At 40.8% G+C, this 20,601-nt stretch overlaps 1 protein-coding gene across 2 annotated transcripts in view; it reads left to right on the forward strand.

Moving 5' to 3' along the window:
- The window catches only part of PPP3CA (protein phosphatase 3 catalytic subunit alpha), a 162,692-nt gene extending 145,660 nt beyond the window's left edge, over window positions 1–17,032 (forward strand). For both annotated transcript variants that reach the window (XM_065836369.2, XM_065836370.2), the window contains exons 11-13: window positions 6,009–6,093; window positions 9,334–9,431; window positions 15,260–17,032. In XM_065836369.2, the coding sequence (XP_065692441.1) occupies window positions 6,009–6,093; window positions 9,334–9,431; window positions 15,260–15,453 (377 nt within the window). In that variant the 3' untranslated portion in view covers window positions 15,454–17,032. The remainder of the gene's footprint in view (window positions 1–6,008; window positions 6,094–9,333; window positions 9,432–15,259) is intronic.
- Window positions 17,033–20,601: the final 3,569 nt, after the last annotated feature.

A 20,601-nucleotide genomic window follows, 5' to 3' on the forward strand; every position in this document is an offset into this window, starting at 1 on the left:
AAATCTAATATTTTTTCCGTATGAGTGCTTTCTCTGTGTAAAACATTATGTTAAGGAAGATCCTAGAAGCGTTGTCTTTAGCATGTTTATTTAAAAGCAAAGCTGGCGTGTGTTCATGGCGCTGATGCCGCAGTTCCTGGGTACACACCGGGACCTCCCGCCCGCTGGGAGCCCTGGGCTCGTGGGCATCGTACACCTCAATTCGGGCGTAAAAGTAAATTTGAGGGTTGATTTAAATTTAGAGGCTGTTGTGTTTAATGATTTCCTAGTGGGTTCTGATTTGTTACGTATAAGCCGCTGTACAACAAAGGAAAATCCCCTTTTTCTCAGAGATAGTTGAGCTCCCTCTCATTTCTCTTTTATATTCTTTTGTTCTTAGAGCCTTGCCTTTTAGAGGAGAAATTAAAAGATGTGTTTCATTTGTGCTCTTGATGAAACGGACTGGAATGAATATCAGCTTAAAACTGTTTCCGTAAGGGCTGTATATTGACAGTCTTGTCATGGTTCCACATTTCCACTATTCTTTTTCAGTAATTTCTGTCCAGCTTCCTCGGAGGAGCAGCAGTACAGTCCTGTTTGCCTGCTGACATTTTCCTATACAGGATTTCCCATAGAAGGAAATGCTGAGTGTCTGCAACAGCAGATGCATTTTGTTTGATGGAGTGATTCTTTAAAGCCATCACTTATTTTTATATCATCAGTAGTTTTTAGGGCTCGCTGCTGATTTCCTTTCTCTCCTTGCAGTTTGAACATGCCCTGACCTGGGTTCCCACATGTAATGCGAATGATCCATCACTATGGTTTGCACTGATCATTCATTTATTATCTTCTCTTACACTTTCTTGCCCTGTGTCTTCCCATCTCACTTTCCCCTTCACAACAAAGCCCCATCAATACTGCCTGACCTCACTGCATGGTGTTCTTGTGAACCCTTTTTTTTTAATTAGTATTATTATTACTTTTGGTTCTGAGTCATGCATGTTGCATCTGGCCATGAGCAGGATGCTCAACAGCATGTATTCCCTTTTTTATCTCTTTTTTAAAATTTTTCCTTGAGGAGACACATCATGGCGATCTGATCAATTTCTCATAGGCAGTTTCTGTATATACGTAGTGGGAGAAAGTATAAATAGCAATCACAGTGCCCTTTAGCCCATATCTCCCTGCTGGCCTGTGTTGGCGTTTTGGTTTCACTTGCTTTAAAAATGAAAGGATGTGGTAGGTCAGGTTTTCTTATCTCTGTACTTTCTCATTCCTGTTTGCTATGGTGGGTGCAATATAATCCGACCCAGCAAAAACAAGTCTTGGTTGAACGTTAGCTCGTGTGCTGTATGGTTTGTGCATCAAACATATCGCTTAGCAACAGGAGCTGCAAATACTTCTACCCAGCCAGCATATAGTCAGGGTTCTGTTTTAATTAGCAACATCTCTGGCCTCATGCATTTGATTGAAAAAAAAACTAAGCTGCTAATTAAAAGGGTGCAATACTGTAATGGGCAACTTGACACAAGTGCACTGCTAGCTCTGTGTGCATCGCTATCGTGATTTGGCATGAAGACACCTAAATTACCTACATTAATTTTTGTATTGCTTTCAACGTTGTAACTCACAACCTTCTGGTGAAAAAGCTGCCATCGCACTGCGAGCCGCAGCATTTATTCCTTGGTTGGAATACAGCTTCCCCACTAAAGCACTGTAGTCCAAGCCTACAGAGAACTACCAAATAAAACATCTCCTGCCCATCAAAACCTGGTTCTTCTACACCGGCCAACAGAGGCTGATCCAGCAAAAGCCTCCTCATTAAGTCTCAGTTACTTAACGATGCCTTAATAAGGGTGTTCATCACACTACCCGGGCAGATGAGACTTTTCAATGAGTTAATATTTAACTAAGAGATAAATGGAGAGTTTTCCCCACTGGTTTATGTTTGTTCTTCCTCCAAACCAGCGAGGTTGGGCTGCAATGTATAACTCATCTCTCAGAGTTGGTGGGAGGGTGGCACTTTAATGTCATCTTTTCATTTATTCATTCGTTTATTTGGCTGGGTATGGCTGTTTCCAGGTTTTGGAAGAAGCAACAGCCATGTCTGTGTTAGTAAGCTATTCCTTCAGAAATAAAGAAGAATTGGCTCGATTCCTCTAGGAAAAGAGGGGTCATCAGGCGGGCTCACCCCAAATAAATTGGGGGGGGTTGAGATGTGATGGAGCAGCTGCGATGCTGTAGGAGAAATGGTGGCTTCAAAGGGTGGTGGCGCTGAGGCCGAGCTGCCTGCATGGGGCTTTCCTGCAAAACCTACTAACAAACCTGTACGCTGAAACATTTCTTTCCTTTGTATTTTTCCCTTCCATCACTCCCAATCTGTTTCTTTCCTTTGGGATGTTCCCTGCCTAATTTGTTTCTTTTCTGTTTTCCAGACTTTACTTAAACATTGCGTTTCCATTGATGTTATCAAATGTTCTGTGTTGTTATTTTCTGTTCATTCTACAAACATCACTGATCTTTTTCTTTCCCCCCTCTTTGGAATTCATAAGAAGATCCCACTTACGCACAGAAGAAAGGTATTCAATAAGTTGGAAGGCTTAAGTTTCATTAATTTTCCTAATGTTTAATTAGATAACATATAATATGTCAGGACACCAGTGGGAGATTTGGTTTTGGCGTTTCTACTCAATATCGTTTTCTATCTGTTCAATCCTACATCTCGGAATATTTTCAGAGTTTATAGTCTTTATTTCATTGTTCTCTTTCTTAATCTGAAGGTCTAAATTACATTTCACGTAAGTCCTACATATCCAGCTTGCAAAGTCTATGCTTGGATGCTACAAATCTGAAACCTAGCAAAACTTATTCAATTACTGAAGTAAGATTCAAAGCTTTTATTCTACCTGCCAAATAATTATTACTCTCCAGTTTTAAACTTGGCTGACTTAATGATTTTTTAAGTTCCTTCATGCAAATGGAATTCGTTTATATATTGAAAGAAAAGCAAAAAATTAAGAGGATATCAGGCAATGTTTGTAAAAACTAAAATTAACCCTTTTACTCATAGCCAGTTTTCAGGTTATGACCCATTTGCTTTCACTTAAGTGTAGCTGAAGCGATTTGTAAGGATTTGCAGTTATAGTGAATGTCAGAATACTAAAGCGAGTATCCACACTTGAAATGTGAGTGTAATAATAAATAGTTACGGAGTCCAAATAGTTTACCAGATCTGTGGCACTCAGTCCAACCTAACATGGCAATAAAACATTGAGTAGATCAAGTACATTATTTAGCAAATAATGTTAAAAAATGAATAGGATGAATAAAATCATTACTAATATTTAGTGATCAGGGAATATTTTAAGTCATTTTGACATATCTGTTACAAATTAGGAAATGCAGTGGAGACCAAAATTTGAAGTGTATGCTTTAGGAACCTTTTATGTGTATTGATGAAGAACAAAACACTCCCTTTGAGCCTGTTGTGGTTTATAATTATGCATATTTTTCCATTCTTATTTTATGTTGAAGGGTAGGGCATTATATTTCAGTTTGCTCATAGATTATATTTCCAGTTTTTAACTCTTCAGGAAATTAAACAGTAGCTGAAAAACATCAAATATAAGATCAACGAAACCAGCGTGGGTTTGTAGTAAAGAAGTAGGGATAGTGACACTTGGGAAATGTTAGAAAAAGAGACAATGAATTCTGTTTAAGTGCTTTTTGGGTAAAAAAGGCTGCAAACAGTGTCTTGTGTATCTTGAGAGTACAATTCAGTGAGATTGTAGTAACTGAGATAGGAATGTACAATGTACCCCCCCGTGTTTCCTGGCAGCTGAATCATTGCTGTTTAATTTAAATAAAGGGGTTACAAAAATTTAATTCAGTTACAGCAGAATTACAGCCCTTTCTCCCACTCTTTATTGTCTAGAATTGGCCATTTATGCCTAAATCTTTATATGTTTATATTTTTTATATCTCTTTGCTGCATGACTATTGACCTCCCATTTTCTCAGACTCACCCCGTGCACTGTTTGGGGTCAAACTTGATCTTGACCGTGGTGTTTAAAGTTACAGCGAGATCCATCCTGAGTTTTTATGTCATTATCTGCGATATTTGTTCCTACAGTTATGTCGCTTTCCTTTGAACAGCTCTAGGATATGCGAGTTTATTTTCAGGTTTGAAAGCCTTTTTTTTGCAAAGGATGGCTATTTGATGGTCTCCCTCATAACGTGGGTCAGTTTGCTAGGAATTGGAAATAGCAATTTTCATTTTTGTGCTTGATTTCTGGAGCGGTGAAGAAGGAAGCGTTATTGAGATGTGTAGTGGTTTTCAGGTTTTCTTGAACCGCCAAGGCAGGAGTTGTCAGGCAGGGTCACCCGTCATTCAGAAACCTTTGGGAGAAGTCTTCATGATGGATCTTGGTATAATTGCGATAATTAAGTGAAATTGGTTTACTTACTATAATACAGCATTTTCTTGGGGATGTGGGGGGTCCTTACTAGAAGAAATTCCTCATCCTGATAACTGAGTACAATTTACTTTTTTGTGACAATATCCAAGTACCAAGTACACAAGCAAACGCAGCTGAACTCCAGCTCTCTGTTCCAGCATATTTCTTTCTTTTAAGACAGACGATTGCATGAATCCCAGAATGTCAGGGGTTGGAAGGGACCTGGAAAGCTCATCCAGTGCAATCCCCCCATGGAGCAGGAACACCCAGCTGAGGTTCCACAGGAAGGTGTCCAAGGCGGGTTTGAATGTCTGCACAGAAGGAGACTCCACAACCTCCCTGGGCAGCCTGGGCCAGGCTCTGCCACCCTCACTGAGAAGAAGTTTCTTCTCAAATTTAGATGGAACCTTTTGTGTTGCAGTTTGAACCCATTACCCTTGTCCTATCACTGGTTGTCACCGAGAAGAGCCTGGCTCTATTCTCCTGACACTCACCCTATCTATAACCATTAATGAGGTCACCCCTCAGTCTCCTCTTCTCCAGCTCCAGAGCCCCAGCTCCCTCAGCCTTTCCTCACATGGGAGATGCTCCACTCCCTTCAGCATCTTTGTTGCCCTGCGCTGGACTCTCTCCAGCAGTTCCCTGTCCTTCTGGAACTGAGGGTCCACAACTGGACACAATATTCCAGGTGTGGTCTCCCCAGGGCAGAGCAGAGGGGCAGGAGAACCTCTCTGACCTACTGACCACCCCCTTCTAATACACCCCAGGTACCATTGGCCTTCCTGGCCACAAGGGCCCAGTGCTGGCTCATGGTCACCCTGCTGTCCCCAAGACCCCCAGGTCCCTTTTCTGTGAGTTCAGAAATTTCGAAGTCATTGTAATTTTGAGCAGGCCATAGCAGTGATAAGAAGGAATTTACATCTATGGAGCTCTCTGACGCAGTTCCTACCATTTCATGCTGGTTTTCAGGACTCTGCCTTTAGGTTTTGTAATCATTTAAATACTTTTTAACTAGGGGTAGGAAAACCCTAGCTAGACCCTCCTTGCCTTAAGCTTAACCCAATCGCACTTTATAGAAAATTAAGTGAAACGTGATTAGTTTTCTCTTAAAACAGATTATGAAATGGATTTTAACTCCATTGTTGTTTAACGTTTCTTTTAGCTCTTGTGTTTTGGGCACTGTTCATGCTGAATATCTTTTTGGTGTTTTGACTGTTTTCTAAGAAACTTGGTTTCAAAAGTCATCAAAAAATATATATTTGAAATGGAAAATTATCTTACACGGCTGAAAAAACACAGAGCTTTAATGTGTAGCAGGAAAAGGATCATATATTGTACTATATCGGATATATACTATTTCAGATACTATATATATATCAGATATTAAAAAAGTTATAAAGTGCTCAGTCTTGGGCTGTAAATACCAAAAAATAGTATTTTTCAGCTTTGGCTACAAATGTGGCTTAGATTGCCAAACTGTGGTGTTCACATGAAGTTTCGTGTATTTAGAGTTCAGAACAGCAGCGTATGGTTTGCAAATCCCTATAACTGTTTTTAATGTGTTTTCCACAGGAGCGACAGCTGCCGCTCGAAAGGAGGTTATAAGGAACAAGATCAGAGCGATAGGAAAAATGGCAAGAGTTTTCTCAGTGTTAAGGTAAGGTTTGGTGTTATTTCAGATCTTTTTAATGTCAAAGGACATCTTTGATTGCTTGGACCACTCTCCTTTTAATCAAACAGCAGATTATATATTTTAGTATGCCACCCAGCTGAGTTTTACTGGAACCTTTTAAAGATTGTTTTGTTTATACAATACTGCTATTTATTACGGCTCTGAATAATCTTCCTCGGGGCTTTTGCTGAACATAAACCAGACAAACAAAAGGCATCAGCAAAGCAAATTGCAATTATCTTTTTTTGTTCCTTTAAAGACGACTTACTTCCCAGGTGTGCTAATTAACCACTGCAAGAGTTAAATGTGGAGAAAGGGCATGTTCCATATGACATCTCATTAAAAAGAAAGCCAACTGCCCCCCTTAGTCACTTTGCTACAGCCACGAGTAAAGATGATTAAAGATGAAAAGCATTAGGGTCATTTAACTAAATATCCAGGAAATCTTTGTGCAGACAACAGCAACTCGTTACCTTGGGCTGCGCTCCCCTAAACACACGAACACGAGTGAGTAATTGCTACCCAGTGTTTACAACTCTCCACTTGACGGCTCTGAGCAGAAGAAAGCTCAACATGCTGTACTGTGCTGAAGTCTAAATATAGAAAATACAGTTCTCCCTCCCTTTCAGCACAGGGGTGTTTTTTCCCGCCTAAGGAACTTATATGCCATAGTCAGCTTATGACCATTATGGTTAATGCAAAATCAGTTTTTAAAAAACATGAATTGGTGTGATTGATATATAAAAAAGAGGAAATAAAAACTTGAAGAATACACTCTGAATTTCAGATGGAGCTCTCAAACTTGGGTGATTTGAGAGGTTTCTGCAGCACATGAGCGGTGGGCAGGTTGTCAGCGCGGCTTCGCGTGGACGCGGCGGTTGGCCCACGCGTTGCGGATTGCAGCGGCGTAGCTTTAAATAGCGCGCTGACATTGGGGACTTTGCACCTGGGGTTCCCAAAGAGTTCTATGTGAATTACTAGTGATGCACAAGCTACTTCAAAGTGGTACCCATTTAAAAAAATAAATGTTGGCGTCGTGCCTTTTCCCTAAGCAAGACAGGGGAGCAATCAAATGTTTCCACCTGCTCCTGTGTAGCAAGGCTGGCAGAGAGCCTGGAGCTGACATTGCTACCACCTACAGAAAGCAGCCTGATTATTCTTCTCTGATGATAAGTTGAGCAAACAAAGTTTGGGAAACCTGGCTCTCTCCTATAACTTGGAACTGCAGCTTCTGTTGTTTCGTTGAAATACAGGATTAATTTAGCAGGAAACCTGTAGTTAAATATACAGGAAGGCCTGAAACGGGATGCTCAGCTGGTATGTTTAGGTTTTGATGGCATCACCTATATGTCAAAGACTGTTTCAAAGGGAACCTTTTAATGGTTTCGGGGTGGAAGAAGGGTACAGTGTAATTGTTGTGTGTGCCCTGTTTGAAGTGACATGCGTGACGGCTTTAGCACTGTTTGAAACTCTGTGCCCTCTTAAATAATTTATGAAAATCAACGTTTTGAGGCACTGGTGGAAATCAGTCTTGATTGTTCCCTGAAAAGTGGTCAAATTAATCTGAGTTGTTCATGAGACCATTTTTTAACCCTACCGTGTGCATCCCAACATCTCCAGAAGACCAGAATGTGCTGTGTTGGGTAGAGGAGAAGCCAGTGGTTCACTCACTGAAGATGCTGCTCAGTTTCTAGACAACAAAGATGACATGAGGTTCATCTTGCAAATCCTGTTCCTGTAGAAAAAGCCTGGGTTATTTTTCCTCTCTTACCAGCACCATTCATGTGCAACACACGAGTGTCCGATAACTCGTGTGTAACCTCGCAAAGCCATCCCCTAAACCAACCCACCCCACAAACCTTTGAAGTTCCTGTTTGTGTCGCTGCTGTTGCATGAAGTTTATTTCACTAATTCACTAAAACAATCAGCGCCTCAGCTGATCACCTTCAAAGGACTCGGTCGAATGTCTCTTCTCTGAGCCACTTTCCTCACCAATGTAACCTGAATGTAAAACTGAGATAATTTCAGCCACTTCAGTCTCAGAATCAGATATCAAAATAGTGTTCTATTGAGTTTCAGAGCTTGTAAATGAACCTTGCCACGAATAGCCATCATAGAAAGGTTGGCTTAAGCTCAACCTGTCATTGCCTCTCTGCGACTTTGTTTCTCAAGTCTGACTTTTCTTTGGATATATTTAGACAAGAGGAAGGTAAATAAAGTATTTAATCAGTTTACTTTCCTTTTTTTAAAAGTAAAGGACCTTTGCTTGCAGAGGCAAACAAGAGAAAGCAGAAACTTCAGTGTGTAACTCTTGATGATGAAAATACGGCGTTAATTCTGGAGGAATTTGTTGCGTTAGTTCTGATTGCTTAGGAAACCTGCAAGGAAGATGCTCACAACTTGATGTTGACTATTACACGAAGAAAAGTCTGTACGAGGAGAATCGTTTTCAAACTGAAAATAGAACTTGAAGAGTATATGTAGTAGGTAAACAGGAGTTGGTTTGAAATATGTGAGTAATTCAGGGCACATAGATCTAAAGAAAAGTGTGAGTAGCGTAATTGCTGAGACACAGTTTGGATAGGCAAAACCACATTATCCTCAAGTGAAGGTGAAGCTGAATTCTGTCTTTGTGTTTGCTTCCTCCAGCTTAATGTCATTATATATTTCAAAGTAAAGCGCTTCAAAATAGGTTTCTCTCAAAGAATTGGGGTCAGTTTTGCTGCTGTGAGAAAGTGTGTCATCATAGACAGCATTACAGTGCCCATAGAAAGCTGTATTTAATGGCTCGTCTGGATAGAGCTGCCATATATCCAAAACTATATGTATTTGAAGACTGGCAAATCATCTTTAGGTTTCCTAAAACATGTTTCTTTAATCCAGTATCAATTTTATCATACAAAACTATTAAGAACAGTGCTGGTAAGGGTGGAAGTGCTTATTAATTTTAATGAGCTTTTAGCTGCGATGATCATTAATAAATGATGCACTTGAATGCCGGTGTAGACAACAGCAAACCAACAATTTATGTTGATTTTGGACCGTACAGCGTAAGCGACTTAAATCTTTTTTTGGCAATAACTACTCCTTTGGTCATCCTGTCAAGTTTGTAAGGAGATTGGAGGCCATCAGGTCATTGTAGGTGTAGCTTAAGGTGTCTAAAAGATGTACAGTGGTTTAAAAAACAAACCAAACAAGCGATTATTTCCTCTTTTCCTTCTGCAGAGAAGAGAGTGAAAGCGTGCTGACGCTGAAGGGTCTGACTCCGACAGGAATGCTGCCCAGCGGCGTGCTCTCTGGAGGAAAACAAACCCTGCAAAGCGGTAAGCGCCTTGGCCTGTGCGTGTCGCTTTGTGTCGCAAATACAGCTGGTTCCTAACTGCAGAACCCACGAAAAATAACTGCGGCCTTCTTAGGAAAAATAAAGCAAAGGACACAACAAAACAGGCGGGGTGTTGCACTGGAGCACTTGTGAGCAGTTCATGTAAGGCCACTGCTTAAGACTTACTATGTACCCCTGATTTTCAAAGAAAGGGGGGCAGAAAGTCCCTGAAAATGAACTGTTCAGAATGGTAGCGCAGCATTGTGTGTGAAGTGTGCTCTTTCCACAGTTTACAGCATTTTTGGTTTTTTTTTTTTAAAAAGCAGCCTTTGATACAGAGAGTACTGAAGCTTCAGCTTAGATAATGACACCCAAATTCGTATTTTATCTGATTTGTTCTTCCTCGTAGCGAATCACCAATGGAAAATAGCTCTAGAATTAGATTTTCTGTCCTAGCAATTCTAGGTGACAGCATGAGAACAATTTCATTCTGATTTAAGCCCAAGCGAAGGGAGGCTCTTACTGACACCGCATTTGCCTTGTACACAAACACAATACAGATTGTCAGTTCAGTGTTATACCAAGTGCTTTTTGTTACAGGGAAATCTCTAAGTCTATAGTAGGGCTGTCTTTGAAATATTCCTTTTGGAATAAGGAGCTGCGAGGTATTTAATTTACTACAGTAAGCTCTCCTTTTCTCTGTGTGTATTGCTGTATATTGCAGGCACACAAGAACGTCTCTCACTTACTGAGCTTCTGTTTGGCAGTAGATGTAAGAAATAGAAATGCTTTATAACCTTAACACAGTCTCAGCCTCTTGTTTTCCTGTTTCCTTCTTGGAGCTCATTTTCACTGTATTTTTCCCTTTACTGTCTCTTTTCCCTAGAAGATTCAGGTATACCGTGTTAAACCTTCTTTTCCCCTTCCCTTTTTGCTGACTTGTGTGTTACGGACATAGTAACGTTCTGCTTTGAAAATGCTGCAATATGATTCCACAGGATGCCTTTCTCCATGGGGTCGTGGTTTTCACCTGGGCTTTCCTCCATAGAGTCGCTTTACATTCATCAGAAAATCTGGTCCAAGGAAACTGCTGTTGTTGCCCTGGCAAAATATTAGGAATTGAGATGAATCTGAGAAAACCACCTGAAGTTGTTGTTACAGTGGCTAAAAGGAAAATCTCCTCATACTGCAGTATTCTGGCTTAGTAAAACATTACTATACACAAGCTTCTGCATTAGTTAACACGTAGTACCCCATTCACCAAGCGATCTGACATTTACATAGTTTCTGTTAAGCACACATTCATATCGCCATATGTATTAACAGAAAATACGAGTAGTACGTTCTGTTGTGGAAGAATACGTTTTAGTTGTCAATTTTATTTTTTCTAATGTGTCAGTGCTGGTTTGGATCTGGTCACTCATTTTAATTTCTCATCCCGGTTATCGTGTTTCTTTTTAAGTTTGCATTGGTTTTATTCCTTGATTTTTTTGCCATCTCTCTTGCTTTGTAGCTTGAGAGGCATAGATTTACCTTGGTGCGTGCTGGTGGGCTCCTCTAGTTTCCCCATGCAGCAAAATAATGGTATACATCTTTTAGTATTGATCCCAATCTATAGTTAACATCCTAACTACCAAAAATTAAAAAAAAAAAAGGAGAAAATAAGACCAAAAAAAAGAAGAATTCCTGAAAACTTGGCTTCTTGAGCTATTCTCTAAACAAGAGAAGCTCGCGAAAATCAAACACTTCTTTTTAAGTATTTGAGCTGAACTATTGTTATATTGGATCGCATTTGCTGATTTGCATCAGCTTCTAAATCTCTGACCATAGAAACGAGTTCATGACAAAGTTGATAGCTGGAATTCAAATGGAATTACGTCTTTAAGAACAGTGAACGGTTTCAGAACAGCAGTAACACAGAGTGTACTCGTAACACCGCAGCAACCTCCCGATTACAAACTTTTCTCTCTCTGACCAGGCTTTGCAATTTTGGAGATCCAGCAGCTTTCAATCTTTTCTCTATGTCCTTTAAATAAAATATTAGAAGGATACTGTTTTCAGAGACTGGCTCGACAAAGAGGCCGCTTTACAGATGGAGCAGAATGGGCGAGATTGCAAGCAAAGGCAAAGCTGTGTGAGCAAACTGTCCCACGCTGTGAGGAGGTTTCTTTTAGTCAGGAGAGAGGAGAAAAATCATTCTGAGAAAGTGATATATCTGGCTTTTTTGCCTTGTACTGGCAACTAATACTTTTCAAGCTGACATCATCATGTATATGAATTTTGTGTGATGGCTTTATGCCACTTCTCGTTCTCTTTTGACAGGGCAAATCAAACTGCTCTTATTCAAAGCTGGGAGAATTATACAATAAATTTTGCAGGTCAGATGTGCAATATGGAAGATGTTTTTATTTTGAGTTAAAAGTACTCAAGTGTGCCTTTAAAAACTTCTCGTTTGTGAAACTCCTGCTTCAAAACAAACTATAGCTTAATTCAATCTGCGAGTTATTGTTTTTGTGTAAGCATTTCTCTGTGTGTCTGTTTTGCCAAAATCCAGCACTTACAGTAACATTAGTGTTGTAGCTCCTTTGCTATTCACTGACTTGTTCTTAGAGTTAAAATCCTCTGCTCATTTTTCTCATTCGTTTTGCTACCCCTTTCTTCTCTTCAGCTACTGTTGAGGCTATTGAGGCTGATGAAGGTAAATTGGCCAGTCCCCTTTCTGTTGGTGCCGCAACAGATAAGGGCTCTGCTGGGTGTATTCATTTTGCTGTAGCTTGTACAGATTGTGTGGGTGTTGGGCTAACAATTGTGGCTCGGTATTAACCAAAATGTAATTGCTTTAAAGGGGAAAACGCCTTTTTTTGTTGTTCGTTCCGTTTTTTCCCATCGCTGTTGTGGTTTTCTTCTTTCTGAAAGTGACAATCGCGTTGGAATCGCTGTATGTTGAGCTGAGCGCTGATTTACGCCGCAGGAGGAGCTCAGGGCACTTGGATGTCATGGGACGTGGCTCGTAAATGCTGTGACACGTAGCCCAAAAGCCGAGTCTTATCTCCACCTCAAACCACCTTCAACAATCTCTGGTCAAGGAAAACACACGGCTTTTACAAATATTCTCTCTTTTTGTTGTGTTTTTTCTTCTTTTTCTTTTTTGCTTCAGTTTTTGTTTTAGGTCACTAGTAAATTTTTTATTGGTCTTTTGTTACAGTTCGGCATGTTTCTGTTTCTCTTTAAAATAACATAAGACATTTGTCCGCAAGATGTCTGCTTCTTCTGGTAGCGGCAGTTTACACACTGGATATTTCCATTAGAACAACCATTAACACCAGCACCATTTTAGCTACAAACACGACTGGCTGCCTCAGAAGGTTTCTGAATGCTTAGTATCAAAATGATGGTGCTTTATTGACAGACCTCTCATTTAACCCTCCAGCAATTTTCAACACCACAGTTAAAACCTGAGTAATCACGTTTTGCGATGTAGATGCGCAATATTCATTCAGCGTTATACGGTTTTGGAAGAAGAATTTTTCAGAATTCCCCTTTAAAACAAAATTCTTCAGTTGTATTTTGTTCTTGCCCCTCTCAAATTTTCTGTGGGTATTTTTCTTTTTAGTTAATTAAAAAAATAAATAAATAAAAATCTGATGATTGCTGTCCGCTTGTGAGATATGCCCTTTTGGCCACTTTAATTTGTTTTTAATTTTTGTAAAGCAGTGAATACGACTACAGAATAAGCAAGTAAGAGAAAATACAACTGCTTTCTAAATAGCAGTGAGTAAGCTGCTATTTATGTTGGAATTATCTATTCCTATCAGCAATCTCTGATCTGCAGTGTGCATTCTCGTTGACAGTTTGGCTGTTTTCTGTGATTTTCTGTGACTATGTGTTGTGTTTTTTTATACTCTCAATGTAAACTGCTAATACTCGTTGTCTGACCAGCAACTACCGCAGAGCACCTTCCTCAGTATTACGGTCTCCTCAAAACACCATTGATTGAATGTGCCCCCATTCCAGCAATGTGCACCCTTTAGGTTAATTATTGATTTGCCATCCTTGCTAGTTAGACGCCGTAACTATAGGTGTAACAGCTGAAATAATTCCCAATTGTCCTTTTCCACATTCAGGGCCTAGTGACACCAACTAGGCCGTGCTGCTGGCGAGGCCCAGCACATCACAAGTGTTTCGGCTTCAACGCGGCCGTCCATTAAACTATTGCTTTAATGGGTTGGTCTAGGTGCTTGTTAGACATCTTCATTCATGTGGTAGAAGATTCAGTTAAAAAAAACAAAGCAGAAAAACCACACTTGAATCAAACCTCACTGTAGGGCCTGTTCTGTTTTCACAGCTCCATTCCCGCTCACTTGACTAATCACCATTATGATGTTGTTGTTTTCCTGAGTTGAAACATAATACATGTTCAAACCCCTGCGCTTCGTGGAGTTCCAGTATAACCTTTGTGAAACTGGCTTAAAGGAGCTAAATCCTGAATCAAACAGGATCTGTTTTCACAGGAATGGTCAGCAAAAATATTCAGCATGAAAATGGCTTTTCTCACCCTCCACAAAATGCAAGGAGCGGTAGATTGGTACCAGGGATGTTCCAGGATTTGGGGTTTGATTGCTTTTTTTAGGTGTGTTTTTTGTTTCTTAACAGAAGTTAGAAGCTTGTCCAGAATCAGGACTACATTTTGGAAGGAGAGCAGGATTCCTTTGGGGTAAAGAGAAAATAAAGGGGGAGAAGGAACATTGAATTTGATCTTTGAAACTCCCTTACCCCCAGGAGTCTGCAGTTTCCTGGTACTAAAGCACCATTTCTGCTCTATGCATGTTAAGAGAGGGGCATGAAAAAGGTGTCGGTTCTGCACCGATTTGGTGCAGATGAGAGAAGAGCACACAGAAGGCTGTGGCAGATTAGCTACAGAGCTGTGACCCGCTGTTTACCTATGGTGCTTTTTTCTCTTTTGTTTTAAACCTAAAGACCTTCAAGTCTTCAATTAAAGAGAGAAAAAAAGAACATAAAATCCACACTATGAATACATTCCCTAGTCTGTGACTGCCTTCTGGGGCTGGTGTGGCCTCTTCACCATGGCTGCTGAAGGACAGATTGAAAGTCCTCAGGTTCAGTTGCAACTTCTGTCCTTTGTCAGTGCGTTTCCCAGTGTAAATTGTACAAATATGCCGACAAATTATGATATTCCTGGTCCGTATTGCACTGCATTACCACTGTTTTGTTCAAGCTGCTTTCTAGCAGTTCAGGGGGGTGTTGGGGAGGGTAACTGTCCCGAGGGATCAACAGGCATCTTGCCGGCGTTGAGAACATAAGGCAACCTGTTGTAGGGTCACCCCAGATCTCCCATAGCTTTAATGCATATGCCGCAAGCTGGCCTCACCATGTCATCACCACCTGTAACTGGCCAGCACTTTTTGCCCTGGTCTTTAGAAGTCAAATGAAAGTTTTTCCCGATTAAGGATGATACGGCGAGCCGCGTCATCTTTAAGACTTAAGTGATGACAACAAATGCAAACTCACCAGCTGGAGGCTGTGCCTGAAGCCTCATTGCAAACTGTAGCTCCATGTCAGCTTCTTAGCATCTTAAGCTGAACCCCAGCGGACGACAAAATGTTGATAGTTGATGTTGTTGAATACAATAGTTGTGTTGCAAGAGGTGGTGGTGGTGAAACCCCAGTACGGTAAGGAGCCGATCGTGCTGTCAGATCTTCTCATTGCCGCCTTCGCAAAGAAGGACTTTCGCACTCATTGCTAAGTCGGGGGAAAAGCCGCCGAGAGTTCTACGTTGCTAATTGTACTTTTTAATAATCCTTTATTTAGCTATCAAAGGATTTTCACCCCAGCATAAGATCACTAGCTTCGAAGAGGCCAAAGGCTTAGATCGAATTAACGAGCGAATGCCTCCGCGCAGAGACGTGCCATCCGATGCCAACCTTAACTCCATCAACAAGGCAATCTCCACAGAGACTAATGGCACGGACAGCAACGGCAGTAATAGCAGCAATATCCAGTGACCGCTGTCTGGGAGGGGGGTTGAGCTGCAGGGCGCCGTGGCGTTGCTGCCCATCAGCAGTGGGATGTTCTTGCCTCTGATCATAGCTTACTTGCTCTGGGGGCCAGGTGTTGGATTCAGTTTACAAAAGATAAATAAAAATCAAAATAATCCTCTACGAAGAGATCGTCAACTTTAAATTTGGTGGGGGGCGGGGGGGACTGGGGGAGAGACACCTCCTTTGGATATGCCTTTAAAATGCTTATAAATGAAAGCTCGTGCTGGTATATATTGCGACGTTAGGGGAATGAACATGTTTTCCTACTGCATTGGGAGCGTCTAGATATGTTACTGAAAGGCCTTTTATTATGTTACTGGACATGAAAACTTTAATTTCTTACTAACTATTGTACGTTTACAGTTGCAGCACTAAACATGGGCGACATCGAAACATTTTTAACAAAATGTACAAACTACATAAGGACTATTTATTGATAATGTTTTGCTACTCTTGTCAGACAATGGCTATGAAATAAATTTGGCAGTCTTTAAAAATATAGAGAAAAAAAAAAAGACAAAAAAATGTTGGAAATTTGTTTAAAATGCCAAAAAAAAAAGAGAAAGAGAGAGTGAGAGAGCGAGAGCGACAGTTTAATTTTGTACAGATTATGCTTACCTCAGGTTTCTTTAGTGTGCTTCAATGCCCTTCTTTAAATATAACACTTATCTTACTAATTTGGCAGCAATTATCCTTTTCTTTGTTTAAAAAACAACTGGAATAATGATAACATTTATCTTTTTTTGCTGTTTATATTTAGGGGGGTTTGGTTTGGGGGGTTTTCTGGGTTTTTTTTTTGGTAAATCAAGTCTTGGTTGTGGCTTGCTGAATTTAACTATTTATGAGTGGTGCATTTTTAAGTATAGTGAACAAGACACCATATTAAGTGCAGTGAAAAGCATCTATATTCTGTAAAAATCTGCCTATGCATGTTTTTTAAGAAACAAAATGGCTGTATAGGCCTGTATGGGACTGTAATGCGCTTAGTGGTCTGACTTATACTGGAAATGTATGTATACTGGCGTACTTTATATTCTCTAAAGAAAAAAAAATGCTTAATGCCTTTGAAATTTTGTAATCAAAAAAAAGCTTTGAAAAAATCTAAGGGGAGAGTATTCTTAAAGTTTTTAACATAAGCTTGTAAGTGCACATATAGATGGGTAGCATGTTTAGCGAACCTCGTGAGATTTAAATCAGTTTGTAGTTACATGTGGAATTCTAAATGCATGAGAACTGTTAATGTCATAATGGTTTAGTCATTTCGTTCTGTTCTGTCACGTGCCACGAAATGTGTGATTTTTTCACTTTTTTCCCTTTGTATATCAGTTACGGGTTTCGACTGGTTCATTCTAAAGAAAAAGAAACAAAACAAAACAGTCCATTGATATTTTTTAACAATTGTATAAGTGCCCAAGTAATTCACTACAGCCTACAGCCTTGCCTTTGTAATTTGACTTCGAAATGTTGGCAATCAAAGCATGCACTTGTAACAATGAAAGAAGCATTTTATATTACTACTCAATAAAAATGTGCATGAACTTAAGCGCTCTTCCCTTTCTTGCTGGCTCAGCTGCAGAAGCACAAGTGTGCGTGCACCTTTTGCTTTGGACAGGAGAAGACCTTTGGTGTAAGAGAAGAATGGCTCATTTCACAGTTCAAGGTCAGTTCTCTACTAAGGAAAAGAATCATTTATTACCCAGCTGTTTTAGGCTACTGAACATCTGCAGACTTTCCCCCGTGTTCTGCTTAGAAAGTTGGGGTTTCACTAAAATGAGTAGGATGTAGCCCACAAGTAGAGTGCACAAGGAAACTTGTACCCTCTGTGTGCTTCCCCCCCTTATCTGGAGTGTTTGAAAAGGTCAATTAGTATAATTTACAATGGAAAAAAAGTAATTCAAAGATTTCAGATACTCTTCTCTCTCTTAGAGGTGAACTGTCAAAGCTCTGCTTTGTTCTCATTGTCTCCCTGATCGTGCTCAGCATCCTGCGAAGACCCGATGGACGATGCCGAATGGTGCGTGTGTTGCTTTAGTCCTCCTTTCAGGTAGTATTATTAAGTGTTGGCTTGGTGCTGGCTTTCTTACATCTTTTTCCCACTTAAGATCAGTGCCTTGTTTTGGCAAAATGGGACAGGTGACAAAGAGAATTTGTAATACACAGGACATATATAATATACAGGCACTTTGTGCGCCATGGAGCGATCCTGTTGGTCGGCGCAACATGTGCTGTCTGGATTTATTTAACTTGGGCCCTGGAAGCTGCCCAGACCAATTCAGCAGCAAGAAATGGGCTTTTCTTCTCAGCAGGGACAGTGTTAGCGCAGACCTCTCAATTGGTAGACTTAACTAAAAAAGATCCTTGCTACAGGTCAGCAGTGGGTTTGCACATGCCTGCTCTGATTGAGTAATTGTCAGCTTGAGTAATGCCTTAGGAAATGGACAAAACCCGATTGGAGAAGAGGAGACTGAGGGGTGACCTCACTAATGTTTACAGATATCTAAAGGGTGAGTGTCAGGAGGATGGAGCCAGGCTCTTCTTGGTGACAACCAATGATAGGACAAGGGGCAATGGGTACAAACTGGAACACGGGAGGTTCCACTTAAATATGAGAAGAAACTTCTTCTCAGTGAGGGTGGCAGAGCCTGGCCCAGACTGCCCAGGGAGGTTGTGGAGTCTCCTTCTCTGCAGACATTCAAACCCGCCTGGACACCTTCCTGTGGAACCTCAGCTGGGTGTTCCTGCTCCATGGGGGATTGCACTGGATGAGCTTTCCAGGTCCCTTCCAATCCCTGACATTCTGGGATTCTGTGGTCAATAAGGAAATTTTTTAAATCTTTTTCTATTCTAGAAGAATAGAGTATGTGAAATAGCAGTGTCTCATGTGTCCAAGTAAGATGGCCTGGCCCTTTGTTGGAGCGAGACCCGCTGTCCTACCACGATCAGGTTTGGACTGGCTCTGAGGGATCGTCTTGGCTATGCTCAAATGTTCCTTGAAGGACAGAAAATACTTTCCAAAGGTTATGTCTTTCCAGGGCATCCCATCTCTTCCATCTCTTCCTGTCTTCCTGCTGCAGAAGGAGCTGTAGATGAATTTGAAGAAAACCTCTGGTGCCACTGAAGGCAGTTTTGGATTCCATGACCACACTCAGTGACGCACCACGCACTGGGGTGATGTCCCCCAGTACAGGTTTCTTCCTTCCTAGCAAAGCAAATACACTATTTCAATGCTAAAAATATCATTGGTGCCTACATCAGGGTTTATTTTTAACCACTTTATTCCCACTGTGTGAGGTAGTATGTTGGATGCATGTACTATATTTTCTGCACTATCATAATTTCCCTTTTCAACAGCGATTGAACGTGAAGTGTTTTAGCTCTCGGCATATGTTTTCTGGAGACAACATTAACGTTTTGTTCAGGGTTTCCCCCAAAACTGCAGTAGGTTTAACTTCACTTAATTGCCAACTGTCAGGCGTGGATATAATTTCTTCCAGCATTTTCCTTGGCACCCCTTTTATTGCCAGAGGAGGATCATCTGGGGTCTTTATAGAGGAGTTTGGGTATAGTTTGGCTTTCTCACAAGAACTTGGCCAGCTGAACCGAGGTCAGAAAGCAGGGCTGAAAACAACCACAGAAGGATGCTGCTCCTTAGCACAGACATGATCTGTGTCCTCTCTCGCTTCAGCTTTAGTTTTGGGTGAAACAGTAGAATTCACAGTGTTTTACACTGAAAATACAGGGATGCTTTCTAGATTCAAACTGAATTGACAGTTTTAGTGCGCAGAAATTCTTTTCCCTTCTTCTTCATGGTACTGTTGCTCAGATTAGTCAAATCCATTAATCTTCCAGCTTCATTCATGAAGAGAGAGGGATGTAAGAATCAGCGATTTCAAATGTTAAAAACCCACAAGCACCAAAGCAACCACTTGGAAAATAGTTTGCAGATCGCTTTCTTAGTCGCTTTTGGGAGGATGTTTGATTCTGCTAACCAGGGCCATTTTTGGCATGCAAAAGGATGAACTGAACTGAACATGGTACTACAGGTGTCTCTCACCAGTGCTGGGCAGAGGTGGTGAAAAGTTAAATTACCTGCTCTGATTTCCACTGTATACCATTAAATTTCTACAACATATATTGATGCCAATAATTTAAGACGGATGAAGACATTTCAGGCTTTGTAAGTTGAAGAGATGGGAGACATACATCAGAAAATGTAAGAAGCAGGGGCACGTTGCAGTCACAGAGCTGAAATATGCCAAGGTACAGATTCAAGAATGTAAGAGAAAATTAATGTCTCACCAGTCTGAGAGGTCAGTGGAAGACTGGAAGAATATTTATTGCCAAATTTGATAATAAATTTGATCATGGAATGATCCAGGTAAGTATCGATTGCAAGAGGGAGGACCCTCTCCACTGTCTCAGTTCTGCACTGTACTGTGTCCCACCTCATGCTGTTCCTTGGTGCTTCAGAAGATGGTGAAGTAATCAAACAAAAACCCTGGCAAATATTGTAGTGAGGGAAACAGACGCTCCCTGAATTCAACAGATAATTGGCTGAAGCCCTGAAGCTCGTGATTTGCATACAGTCATTACGGGACATCACATAGATGAGAGACCTTGTGCCTCCCTGAGGAGGGAGAAGTAACCTGAGGAGGAGGCTGCCTGAGGAGAAGGTAATTTGTTTATCTGTCACTTGGTGGTTTATTGGTTTCAGTACGTATTTAATAAGCTTTGCGCTTGGACTGCATTTTTCTAAAACGAGGTGTGCTCTGGAGGGAATATGGGGCTGACACGCACAGCTGATGGAAGCCCTGCAGCCATCAGCCAGAGGAAAGGAATGACCTGAAATGATGTTAGAGAGAAAACACCATCAAATTTAGTCCCTCTGGAGGCCTAATTTCTTGCAGAAGAGTTATGGATGAATATTGGTTAGCAACATTTGGATGCTATTAATCAGATAAACATCTTCAATTTGTAGTCATTGACTCAGAAGGAGGTGGTCCTGGTGGTACTTGTGTTTGGAGTGAGGACATAAAAGCACGGATCACAGGACTGAATGCTGTATTGCATGCTAAGGAGCTGGATCGGTTTAGCTTAAATGCAAACTAAGGG

This window comes from Patagioenas fasciata, chromosome 4 (assembly GCF_037038585.1).
Source record: "Patagioenas fasciata isolate bPatFas1 chromosome 4, bPatFas1.hap1, whole genome shotgun sequence".
NCBI lineage: Eukaryota > Metazoa > Chordata > Aves > Columbiformes > Columbidae > Patagioenas > Patagioenas fasciata.